This window comes from Ambystoma mexicanum, chromosome 3q (assembly GCF_040938575.1).
Source record: "Ambystoma mexicanum isolate Mex_15411 chromosome 3q, UKY_AmexF1_1, whole genome shotgun sequence".
NCBI classification, from domain to species: Eukaryota; Metazoa; Chordata; class Amphibia; order Caudata; family Ambystomatidae; genus Ambystoma; species Ambystoma mexicanum.
This window is the reverse complement of record NC_090926.1, coordinates 1,051,482,094-1,051,495,398: the sequence shown is the minus strand read 5'-3', so window position 1 is coordinate 1,051,495,398 and position 13,305 is coordinate 1,051,482,094. Positions and strand designations below refer to the sequence as shown.

The following is a 13,305-nucleotide window of genomic DNA, read 5'->3' as shown; positions in this document are numbered from 1 at the left end:
AAGACGAGTCTGAATCCTATAGAGGAAACCAATGATGCAGCAGGTCCTCTCAGGCAAGAGGACAGTCTGCCAAACAGCCCGGACCACTAGATGGAACCTCCACTTCCACAATCCAGTTGGAGTGTGCCTTTCCCACTTTCATCATCAATGGTGACAGATTATCACAGACAAGTGGGTGTTCCCACTACTACAACACAACTCTACTCTGGAGTTTATACAGAAACCACCCACCACTCCACTGTCCACAAAAGCGGAAAACGGCTTTGCACAGTACTGCATGAGGTCCTTGCTCTTCTTTCAAAGGGCGCAGTAGAACACACCTCACGCACCCAATGGTGTCAAGGCATTTACTCCTGCTGCTTTCTTTGGATGTCTGGCAGCTGGAGGCCTATACTGGACCTCTGTTTTCTGTTCATGTGATCGCAAACCTTTTTGATGGTCACACTGCAACATATGCTCAGTCATTTGAAACAGAGGGAAACTCTTGTTGTTACTAGACTCTGAGGATGCATATTTCCACAATCCCATCCATCACCACCACTGGAAGTTAAGTGAAGTTTTAATGTTGTGAAATCCTATCACTAGTTCAAGCCCTACCCTTTTGACTCAGCTATGCCCAAAAGGTATTAAAAAAGGACCTGGCCTCATTGGCGGCTCACCTCAGGCAGTCTGGTCTCCCCATACTTGGACTACTGGTTGGTTCGGCCTCCATTGCATGACCTACTGCGCGGATGTGCATCTCCTCGTTGGGATTCTGCATCAAATACAGCAAGTCACTCATGACTCCTTCCCAACAGATGCTATTCCTGGGTGCACAGCTGAACACAGTCTCTTGCACAGCTACCCCGTCAGAGTCAGACCAATCTTTCCAAGGCACACTCACTGTCACAGCAACAAGTCTCCTGAGTTCGGACACTAACGTCCTTTCTGGGATGTCTTGTATCCTTCTAATACAGCACTGCTGGATTTGCATGTGGCCTTTCCAAGAATTTCTGGATGCTGGCTGACAACACGTCATTGGGATGACAGGCTTTTCCTCATGCGTCCTTCTCACATCACCCTTCGTTGGTGGTCGGAATGCACCAACCTTACACATGGAGCTCCATTCGCACACCCAGCCAACCGGTCACTGTTACCACAGATGTGTCCATGGAAGGTTGGGCCCACACCAATGATCTTCATACCACAGGTCTGTTTTTATGAAGAGGAAAAATCCTTGCATATCAACGTCCTTGAGTTGAGGGCTGTGCATTGAGCTCTAAAATCTGTTGACCTCCACCTGCAAGGGAAAGTGGTTTGTGTGCTCATTGACAACACAACCACCATGTTATATATCCAGAAACTGGGCAGCAGCTAGTCTTCCGTCTTGTCCATGGAAGCACACTCCCTCTGGCATAGGGCTCTTTCTCACAGGATGTTTGTCTCCTTTTCACCTGCATCCACAACTCGATGGAAGATTCCCTCCGCAGAGAAATGTGTTCCTGCTACGAGTGGGAGCTCCTACACAGTCAAGTTCTGCACATCTTCATGACGTGGGGGGGAGGGCCAGTCAACAACCTATTTACCACCTGGGACAACTCGAAGTGCCTCTCATTCGCAAGCAGTTTCCATAATCCGGCATCCTGGGGGATGCCTTTGCACTCCCGTGGACAGATCATATTCTTTACTCCTTTCCCATGTGATGTCCACCTTAAAACTATAGTGGTGTATACTGATTCTAGTGGCTCCAGTGTGGCAGAAACAGTTTTGGTACACAAATCTTCTCGTTCTTTCATCAGCACCAACCATCATGGTTTTTGCTGATGTATGACCACCTGTCTTAGAACAAGGGAAAGGTCCTTCATCATGACCTTGCCTCGTTCAATCCGACAGCCTGGCTCCTTCTTCACTAGAATGTGGCTATGTAAATATGCTCAAAGACTGCAGGGAAATCTTGGTGAAGACTTGGGCACAGGTCACCATCTACTGCTACAACAGCAAGTGGAAATGGAGTGGTGTACGTCTTACATTTTCAACCACAACCAATCCAGCCACATCTACTCTCCTTGGCACGAAGCAGCCTGGCCCATACCTCTACCACGGTTCATTTGGCCAAAATCTCCCACTTCACACGTACTCCTTCTGCAACTTCGTTGCGGTCGGGCCCTCCCAATTTATAAGACATCCATTTGAGTCTTTACATAAGGTGGACATCAGGCTCCTTTCATAAAAGACGTTTTCTTTGTCGCCATGACCGCAGCCACCTTATCTGGTCTTCCACAAGTCATATTCATACTGCTGCTGAGGTGAGACGCTCTGAACCTGTTCTCGATTGTCCAAAACCTTAGGAACCATGGCCTCCTTGTACACCCTGAGCAATCCCATACCACCCATCTTGTTGATGTAATGGATAGCATTATAGTTATTGATATTGATATTTTATTTCTATCGCGCTCGTACACAAGTGTTTCAGAGCGCATATGTCTGTAAGGAGCTATACAGTTGAATCCCTATTTGACAGCAAGAAGCTTGCAATGCCAGACATCACCTCTGGTTCATATTGACGCCTAGGGCCCATGACGGAACCAGCCCCTTAGCTACCTGGTGCCCTGAGCTCCAGTAAATTGATGTGTTAGGACTAACTCCAGCCTTTCCCACAGATGGCTCGCTGACAGGTCTCCAGGTGAGCTACCCATCTCATCGGGGAGGAGTTTGTGACCAGGGCAACTGTCAGCCAAGGCTGTCGGAATGGGAGCCCTTTGAAAGAGGTTGGTCATGTACACCCACCAAATCAAGTCCTTGTAAACCTGAGGGGGCCCCAGAAAGTTTCCTTTCTGTCCCTGCTGAATAGGGACCACTCTGTCATGTCCCTGTGGAACTTAGACCACTGGCTCTTTGGAGACCACTGTAGTGGCCACTTCCGCAGTCATACTTCTTGGCGGGTTTATGAAGATACAGGACACCATGTGTCCTAGCATCCTCATGAAAATTACAGCTGGGAGTCACCCACTTGTTTGGAATAGGGCTACCATGGGCTGAATGCTTGTCACTCTCCGATGGTGGAAACACCATGGCTGTTTGCAGAATTGCCTCTATAAACACTTGGTGGGAGTCCCTCTTTACGTTGATGGATAAACCTGATGGTTGAAGAGTAAATGTCGCCCTAATAAATCCCGCAAGGTCTACTGTACTGATCTAGCCTGCAGCATTGAGTCATCGAGGTAGGGAAAGACATGCACCTTCTTCCTGTCTAGATTAGCCTTTGCCATGACCTTTGTGAATTTGGATCGTAGTGAATCAGAATGGTGGCACTGCAAACTGCTAGTGAGTGCTTCCCACCACAAAACAAAGGCATTGGTTAAATTTATAACACATCCCTGGTCCAAATGGAGGTGCCGCTGTTCAATAAAACCATAAAAGATTACAATACAAACCGTTTAAAATCTACAGTAAACAAAAACAGCAACAATAAATAAAATACATATATCACCACATTAGCAAAATTAGACAGCGTTCCGAAAAAAAATCTCTTAGAACTCACTTATTTTAAATTGCTTATTGTTAACTGTTTCTGATGCTTGGTGGGAATAAGAACAATGCAGTATACATCCTGCAGATCACAACAGTCAGTCGTTGAACTCCAAAGTTTGGATGATCTGTGCCAGGGTGGCCACCTTGAATCAGTTATTTTAGAGAGTCTTGTTGAGGAGTCAGACCTAAGAAGAGTTTGAGTCCGCCACCCTTCTTTAGAACTAGGAAGTAACTGGAATACCAGCCTTTCACGACTTCCTCTCGTGGGACGTGTGCCACTGCTTCCTTCAGTAGCAACTGAGACATTTCCTGCACCAGGTGTGGTTGTGAAGGAGGCAAGGCAAAATAGGGAATTTTGATAAGGCTTTCTTTTTTTTCCTTCCCCTGATAGTGGAAGAAACGGATGCATGGAGCCCTATCGACTGCCTGATGAGTCAATAAATCCCTGGAGCCTTTCATCAGCTTTGATGCCAAACAAGTTTGGACCATCGATCAGCATGTCCAACAGCTTGAACTAGATTTATTGAGTAAAATGTGCAGTACTGGTACAGGAATGGTATCTCAGCACTGCCACATTCCCATTGCATAGCCCGCACAGTCTGTGGAATCTAGGCTCACCTCAAGGATGTTGTGTGCAGTATTCAGGGCATCCTGTACCAACTGCGTAAAGGATGCCGAAGATTTGCCGAATGTTGGCTTGCTGCCAGTTCAGCAGCTTCCCACAAGGCACCACAGTTCCTATCAAGGGTAAAGGAGGTCCCTAGTGCCCTGAGTGAAAGGCTGCCTGAAGCAAAAACCTTTCATCCAAAAGCATCCAGCTTTTCGGACTGTCAGGAAGAGGTGGCAGCCTGAATGACCAGACTCTGGTGACAGATTGTCAGGAACTGGAGAATGTATTTCAGATCAAAGGAAGTAAGTTGCCAGTCCTCCTGTGTCCTACTAGTAACAACAGTGTCAATAGAGCAATCGTTAGGACTTCATTCATGGGGGAAAAGGTGATACCAGATACTGGCACGGGGATGCACAAAGACACCCTAGAAAAAGGAGAAATCTCAATTGCTCCAAGAGTAGTATTCTATACAAAATATAGAAATGCTACAGGGTAGGCCTTACTGGGAACAAAGTTAGTGGCCATCTCCCTCTGGTTGCCTCCAGGCTAGTGAGGAGGATAGGTGCATGGACTATGGGAAGAACGTTTCGTAAGGGGGAGAGGACACGTTGTGCCCCCTACTTCAACTAAAAACTGGATAGCCAAGGACAGCTAAAGCGCTTGTTAAAGTCTAGATCGTATTATTGCTACAACGGCAGAAAGGGGGACGTTTGAGATGGCATGGGAGTTTGGGCGGGAAGGACCGAGTCCCACAGGTGGCTGACATTAGAAGGGAACATCTCTCTGCCAGCTTGGAAACACAGCTTCCCTGGAGGAGAGTCTACAGTGAACTGCAGAGTCCAGATGACTTCTGGGACCTAGACTTGCGAATGGCGACAAACAGTCCGCTGAGCGATGCGAAAGGTACCGAGGCTAAAGATGGGAGTATCCAGCAGAGTCGGAAATGGGTGTAATGAGACAGCAGGAATGGGGAACATCCTGACTGAGTCAGAGACAGGATTAGGCATTGCAGTACGAGAGAAAATGGACTCCAGGCTGCACATGTTAAAGTCCAGAAGAGGGAGGGAAAATCAAAGTGCAAAGTAGTTTCCACCCTGCAGCAGAATAAAGGGAAGCACCACAGAGAAATGGGAGGAACTGTGGCATCAGAATCAAGGGCCAAGCGAACAGAAATATATTGTTGACTAGCAACCATCTTGGATTTCTGCTGACCTATAAAGGATCAATCTTCCTTAACCCGGACGTGCTATCCTCCCTAAGCCCTGTAGAAATCCTTACTGCCACCCGGCAGCCATCTTGGAATGGATTTCTTTACCTGGAAGAACCTATATTATCAAATCCTATTTCATCTCAGTCTATTCCAGAGTGTCCATTTACTTGTCCTATATCTAGCCTTCTTGACAGTATTTCGCCCTCATCCCTGGGTCTAGTTCGTGCATGAATTGGGCAATCAACATGGGAGAATGTATGGAATCATCTGGCTCACAGGAACTATTTTCAGATGTTGTTTTCACTCGAACTTTGGAATTTGCAAGGATTGTTACTCATTCCACACTCACCCGGCACTGCGAGCAGGGAGTAGCTCTTGTCGGTGCCGTTGTGTGTTGAACGCTGCGCTTCCTGGAGGGGGCGGGGACACAGTGCCCACGTGACTTATCACGTGACTCCAGACAGCCATAAAACACCGAGGCTGTCACCCTCGCGGCGGTAAGCCCGATAGGAGACAAGCCCATCGGCTGTTGTGCGGCTGTTTGGTGGCGTAATGATGAAGACGTACGGACTCACAACCGGAATGCCTCAATCTTTTCATACCCGCATGGACCTTGTATCCTCTGACCTTCAGCAAGTAAGCACTAATCTCAATTCAACACCTAATGGGGCTAGAGGTCCCAAGGGGAGGTTGCACAATATGGACATTCGACAATTCTGTAATGGTTCCTTGTCAGCTCATAGAGCAAAATTTAGTCTATCAAACAAACAGGCAACCGTTGCTAAAGAAAATGTTGTTGCTACATTTGCTGACTCTGCTCTATCTAAAGATCTGTGTAATGAGCAGCCAGCAAAGAGACATCCATGTCAAATAGTAACAGATTCCACTTTGCTTGAGGGTGTATCCGAGACTGGGTCTCAGACAATTTCACCCATCAAAGATGTGGTTGTGATTGACTTAGACCCTGATGGCTCGGCACTTTCGAATGGTCTGATGTCAGAAAATCTCTCCAAATCACCAGTGCTTTTTCCTGAGGAACCATACTCATACCCATCAACAGAATCCAATATTTCTAGTTCAATATTACAAAGAAGCATTGCTCACACTAAAACGCAGGGACTGAACACGTCACTCCCTCATGAAACACCTGATTTGTTTTCCAACATAGCATTGCAAGCCATGAATCTAGCTATTCAGGCATTAAATCAAACATACCAAACAATAAATGCACGGTTGGTGACGCAAGACACGCTCCTGCAAAAAATTTTAACATCCCATGAAATGTTGAGGCGCGAGATTGTGCTGATTAATGATCAAAGATCTGTTACCCCAGCAACGCCCTTAATTGCTACCACCACAGCCTCTCAGACCAACCATAAACATGAGTTCATTAATCATAGCACTTTCCCATCCGCTAAGAGGTTAAGAGAAGAACCCATAAGCACCCTACCTCATATAGCTGCCATCATATATGATCCTTGTAAGAGTCCTGAGAATCCACCTCAAAGTGGAAACACGACTTCACTGGGACAATTAAATGTACCCACTACAAAAGCCCTGTTCCCAATTTTCACTTTGCAAAAATCGAGTGCAATTAAGCACAGTGATGAGAACATATTGGATGCAGTAGTTGCATGTGAAGATATTTCACAGCAACCTAGAAATAAAATCTCTCAAAAAATAAAAACAGGGCACCCAAAACTCTCAAAGAATGAAAAAACTATAAAGCACAGGGAAAATGCTGTGACTAAACGCTTCCTAAAAGCTATTCCGCTCCCAAAAAAAAACCAGATTCGGGCATCACAGGCAATTAAGAAAAAATATGCGCTGCAGATGTGCAATGCGAGAAATAAGGATGTGCTTCCCTGCCAATCTGCTCAAGCATTGGATCACTCGCCTCTAAATGACCTCATACAGGCATTACGCCCGCAAAATTTACCTCAATCCCCACCACCCTGCATTCCAACTGTCACAAATGACTTACAGTCTACTGCTAGCCGAAAGGCTAGTGAGAAAAACACACAGAATAATATCGATAGAATTGAGATTAGGAAGGCTGTTGACGCTTACATGTCAAACCGTCGACAATTCCAAATAGACACATCCAGAGGAATCTGTGAATGCTCTCAGAACAAAGGTAAACAAGAGCAGGGCAATCTGAATTTATCAGTGACTCAGGAATTTCCCTCCCAAACACAACCGATAAGTACTTCTATGAATACCCAAATAAAACATCAAGAGGAGCCCAGATCAAGCAAAAGCTGCTTAAAAGCATCCTCCACATCTAACATATATGCACAAGACTCCGCTCTAACGAGTGATCTCTCAGATTCTATCAAACGTATTATTGAGAGTGCTTTGGGAAATGCACTTCCCACACAAACACTATTGAGGGAGTCAGCTCAGATTAGAAAACCAGGCCAAAAGCAAGCCCCGGAGAAAAACCGTTCCCCCAAAGCTAATCCAGCTCCTCACTCACTGATTCTAGCGTGTAAACCTCCGCCATTCACCCAATACGATTTAAACCGTAGGGCTGTTATGGCAATATTTTCGGATATCCAACAGCTTGAGGATATTGTATCGGGAGATTTGGCACAGGTGGAATTTGTGGAACACAGAAATGTGAATATAGTGAGACTCTGGATTCATTCGAGGGTGGTGCAAAATTTAATTTGGCAATCTAAGGGTGCTTTAAATGCTTTAGGCTTTGACCTTGATATCGATAATGTTATTCGGGATCCAACTAAGATTCGAAATCCACAAGTGAATCAACCAAAAGCTAATACACCCTCAAAAACTCAAAATCACGTTTCATTCAATTTGCCTTGCTCTTGCTTTAATAGCAATGAGCATAGATAACTAAGCCACAAAGTTGATCAATCTTTAACTTTAGTTAGTTGGAATACTAGAGGTCATAGGCATCTTGCTAACAACAATTTACATCACTTGAATAGTTATGATTTGATACTATTGCAGGAAACATGGTTGGTCAATCCCCCCATTTGGGACAGATATGAAGTTCATTTGAACCCCGCCATCAAGACACAAATGGGTAGGCCAATGTCGGGTCTCCTTATAGCAGTAAGGAAAAAAGCTGGTATGATGTCCCAGCTATGGGCTATGCCGAATGAATTCATGATGTTGGTCAAGGTAACCATATCCAGTGATGTTGTATACGCGGTGTTAAATTTGTACTGGAATTCACTGGCGATAACGGATGACTGTTTTTTTCGAGATCTAAACTACCTTTTAGACATGGTGGCCAGTGATTGCAGCACAAGGTCACTAATACTTGCTGGTGACTTAAATTTAAGATGCCTGGGGAATGAGAGTGTGTTGATTAACCAGAGACAAAGACGCTGGTTAGCACTGGTTCAGCACAGGGGTCTGCATGTTTTGAACGGAGCTTTTTCAACCGACATACCACCGGCTACAACGTGGCATAGAGGCACAAAATCATCCATCATAGATTACATCTATGTAAACACGACGTTATGGCCGGCCGTTCGTAGTTTTGTGGTCTTAGCCACAGAAGTTAGCGACCATAATATGTTGTCCACTGAATTAGAAGTCCAAATGCAACATGGAAGTAGTCCAAATGAGTTAAATGAAGGCTGCTTAGTGGTAAACACTGGGGGGTGTCGCCTATGATGGTCGGAGGATGCTCTCATTTACTTCAACGAACTTCTCGAAAAGTCAAGTCTTAATCAAAAGAATACAATAGATAACTCGGGAATTGCATATAGCAATATGCTGCAAATTTTCCGGCAGACCAAAAATCACATAAGTAAACAACACAACGAAAAACATCTACACATATTTGATAATTTGGTAAGTGCAAGGAAAACTGCGTATCGTACAGAATTAAGGAAACTCACGAGACATCCTCCGGCCATTCGAATACACCTCTCTGGGAAGCTACGCAACGAATATAAAAATTGGATTAGATGCCATCGAGGTGCTCTTTACCAGAAAGATGGAGCGTCAATGTTAAAAACGCTTGCCAGCAAAAATATCTCCAAAATGTGGGCAGAGATGAACCAATCTGTTGGTCTACGTCAGATCTGCGCCCAGTCAACTGCCGTGGACACACAGACGTGGATCTTGCACTTTGGTAAACTCTATGCTGCACCTCAGAGTAGCTCCTTTTCCAGCAATTTGATTAGCACCACACCGTTCAATCTAGAGTTTAATGAGGCGGGGATATATCAACTGATCACAACTGCTAGCAAGTCAAAAGCAGTGGGGCCAGATGGTTTATCCAACTTTGCTATGCAAAAGCATCCGGAGATATGGGCAACCATCCTGTTTCACATCTTCACCGCAATCAATCTCTATCAGATGATTCCTTTAACATGGACCCAGGCTATTACAGTCCCAATATATAAAAAGGGCGATCGACAATCCCCAGATAGCTATCGCCCAATATCACTATTGGATGCCCCAGGTAAAATCTTTTGCAGAATCATACTCCACGAACTTAATGCTTGGGTTGAAAAAAAATCATTATTAGACCCTCGCCAGTCTGGATTTGTGAGGGGATTAGGTACCATCCCTAATATATTTGCACTTGCTATTATACAGGCTCAGCAGCTAAAGCAGGGCGCCCCTTTGTATTTAGGATTTATAGACTTTAAAGCCGCTTTCGATTCAATCGATCGGGAACGACTTTATAGTAAATTAAAGAAAAATGACTGCCCAAGCACGTTACTTTCTTTGATAATCCTGCTCCATTCTAATACTTCTATGCAAGTACGTATTACCTTTGATGGCCAATTATCGCCGAGGATTAGAACATATAGGGGATTAAAACAGGGATGTGCTATGGCATCCTTCTTGTTTAATTTCTTTATACTTGAAATAGGTGAATATTTGAACAACTGTGCAGGTGATCCACCGAGAATAGGATCACAGAGAGTCCCATATTTATTATATGCAGATGACTTAGTCCTTTTGTCACAGACCCCTGTAGGATTGCAAAATATGTTAAATCGGTTGAGCGAGTATGCTCAGGATAACAACTTGAATATCAACATACACAAATCTCAGATAGTTGTATGTGACTCTAAAAAGCACTCCAGAATGAGCAACTATAGTTGGCATCTACAGCAAACTAAAATGGATATCGTCAAGCAATATAGATATTTGGGTGTAATGGTACAGCACAGTAAAACATTGGAGCAATATAAAGATGAGATGAAAGTTAAATTACAATCTTTGGTGTCACAATCCCGAATCCTCTTACGAAAATATGGGAAGTTTTCAGTGATGCACATTATTACATTCTATAAGATGAAAGTAACACCCATCTTACTGTATGGAGTTGAAGCTTGCTCACATAGGAACCGCACATTTTGGGACAGAATAGAATCAGATTACTGGAAACAAGTATTGCGACTCCCTGTTTGTGCACCCATGGCAATAATTCGTTTTGAATTGGGTCTTACATCGCTCTATTCACAAGTAGCATGGAAACAATGTGCATTCCTACGGAAAGCTATGATAGGGCTGGAGAAATCAACCATTTTACAGGTTGTAGCCCATAACTTATTAACATCTAGCAGTATCTTCCCTCGCAAGTGGCGCAATCATACATTAGATGCACTTAGTGATGCGGCAATAACACTTGATTTACTGCTATCAAACCCTGATCGAGCTAAAGTAAAAATATTCCAGCATGATTGGGCGGAAAACATCAATAAGTGCTCAACCTATAAGGACTTTGATGTTACTCTCTTTGGGTTGAAGAAACTTGGCATAACTGCCTCTTACCTTATAAAACATCCGAGCTCGCACTTCAGAGGAAAGTACATGAGGTTCAGGCTGAACCTATATAACACTCGTGACATTTTGCATAGAAGAAAGATCATCACAGGTGAGCAAAATTACTGCAGATACTGCAAAAATAAAGCTCAAATTGAAACCATGCAGCATCTGTTAGTAGACTGTGAAGCAGTGTCAGAGGCGAGAAATAAATGTTTTAAAGGTAAATTAATATTTCAGAACCATGTAACTCAGTTCCAGAAATGGCAAATGCTCTTCTCTAGCCCTAGAATATCTCTGCAAATAGCAATTACGCAATTCCTAGACTTAGTTTTACCAGATGATTATATTTTTTAATGAATTTGAGAACTTTGATCTATGCAAAGTATGAATGTCTTCTCTCCCTTTTTGCATTGAACCCAATGAAAAAACACCATATAGTGTAGAGACCAAAGAGGTCTCAAGGGAAAAATTTTACGATCTAAATCTAATTGTGGTTAAATGATTGTACTATGTATCTTTTATTATTTTTATTATGATCATTATTAATGATTGATGAAATAATGTTGAAAAGTGTTATGTAATTGATTTGAAAAGTTGTTTTACGACTAAACAAATAAAAAAAAAAAAAAAAAAAAAAACTATTTTCAGATCCATATCCCTACCAATTAATGTTTAACTGCAACTGCCTATTACCTTTTCAGTAGTGTAGGTTGATTTGTACCTCAAATTCTGCATGTCCTTCTATATCCAATCCAACTGTGTGACTTATTGACCTACAAAAAGGGTGTGCTTTGGGAGAGAATGGGTGGTAAACCTACAGATGTCTTTTGAATGGGTGGACGCATTGCCTAACCCCTGCAGCCCATCTGTCGTACTGCATTTTCCATCTGCATCTCTGAAGTCCCCAATCTAATAGTTCTCCTGAATTAGTTGAAAGTTCTAATTTCAACATGAGGAAGGGCAGCAGTCCCACCTCAGACGCCTCAAATCCTTATCAATGTGTAGAAAGAAAACTATGATCTGTTCATTGTTGGGTCAGGGGGAGCTATATGTAGCTTCTGTGATGTAAATTAGGGCACTGAGGGCCCGATTCTCAACCGGGTCTTGAGTGTGGATCGTGTCTTGTTAGTTTAAAGTGTGGAGATATTTTAATAACATCTAGAAATGTTGAAGAAAACACCATAAACGGAACCAATAAATTTAAATAACAAGGATTTTATTTAAAAATGCACAAGCAGTATTTTGACTTTTTGAAATAAAAATAAAAATGTGTTAAGTGCAGAGTTGATTGGTGTAAACATGGCTGTGCATTCTCTTCCCCCAGGGTGCTGCACCAGTGACGGCGCATGTTACATCTGCAGGAGTAAAGCCACCCCGGCCAGAATCCACCTGGCTGGTTTCTCTTTTGTCTTCAAGTTAAAGGTCCAGACGTATGTGGGGCCGCGCATCCGAGTTTTGTACACGGGGCACTCGTATATGTTCTTCGTATCCTGTCGGTCCACTGGAATGGCTCTGATGAAGAGGACTGGCATTGAAGGCATTAACTCCTTTAGCCGGGCTTCAGCAATACCCCCACTCTGCATGTCCCAGCGAGCACCTGTCATGGAAACACAGAAGATTACTAAGGACATGATGTTCTCCGTGCAGTGCGGAAGCCTTCATTGACTATTCGTGGCACAAACTGACCATTGTTTTAACTCAAAAGAACTGCAAATAATGTTTGTTGAAAATGACCACAGCGCGCATCTATTACACCTTTACCCTGACAGAAAGCACCTGCTGGCCTTAAGAAGTCTCACACATTTGTACCAACCACCTCCATCCTCCTCTGCAGCGCCCTCTGCTGCTCCTTAGTCCTGTCCCACACAATTCCTGGCAAGGCACCTTGGTTATCATTGTCTGCACCCCAAACCTTTACTGCCCTTGATATGCTCCACGCCAGAGCACGTAATTGGAAGCCCCTCCCCACTGTGAACCCCCTCGCCCCCTGTTAGTGGCTTGGTAGTACGTAGCTGCTGTCCTTCCAATAGCACCTTGAGAAAAAAATCAGTTTTCGATACAGACATTAATATTAATTACCTGATTTCAAGGTTTGAAACATTTTAATTTTATGCAACATAAGAAAAATAAAGTGTTGAATGGGACTAGTACATGCTTTCAATGATCATGAGTGGGTTCTGCAGGGCAGTGATGCTACCATTGCCTGGTC

General features: G+C 43.8%; 2 protein-coding genes across 2 annotated transcripts in view; one reads left to right on the top strand and one right to left on the bottom strand.

Annotated features, from left to right (window-relative positions):
• Nucleotides 1-13,240, top strand: part of PGS1 (phosphatidylglycerophosphate synthase 1) — a 630,645-nt gene extending 617,405 nt beyond the window's left edge. Inside the window, exon 10 of the mRNA XM_069655241.1 lies at nt 12,421-13,240. The gene's annotated coding sequence lies outside the window, so the exon portion shown is untranslated. The remainder of the gene's footprint in view (nt 1-12,420) is intronic.
• DNAH17 (dynein axonemal heavy chain 17) overlaps nt 12,292-13,305 on the bottom strand; it is an 8,024,690-nt gene continuing 8,023,676 nt past the window's right edge. The window contains exon 80 of the mRNA XM_069655242.1: nt 12,292-12,693. Coding sequence (XP_069511343.1) covers nt 12,446-12,693 — 248 coding nt within the window. The 3' untranslated portion in view covers nt 12,292-12,445. The remainder of the gene's footprint in view (nt 12,694-13,305) is intronic.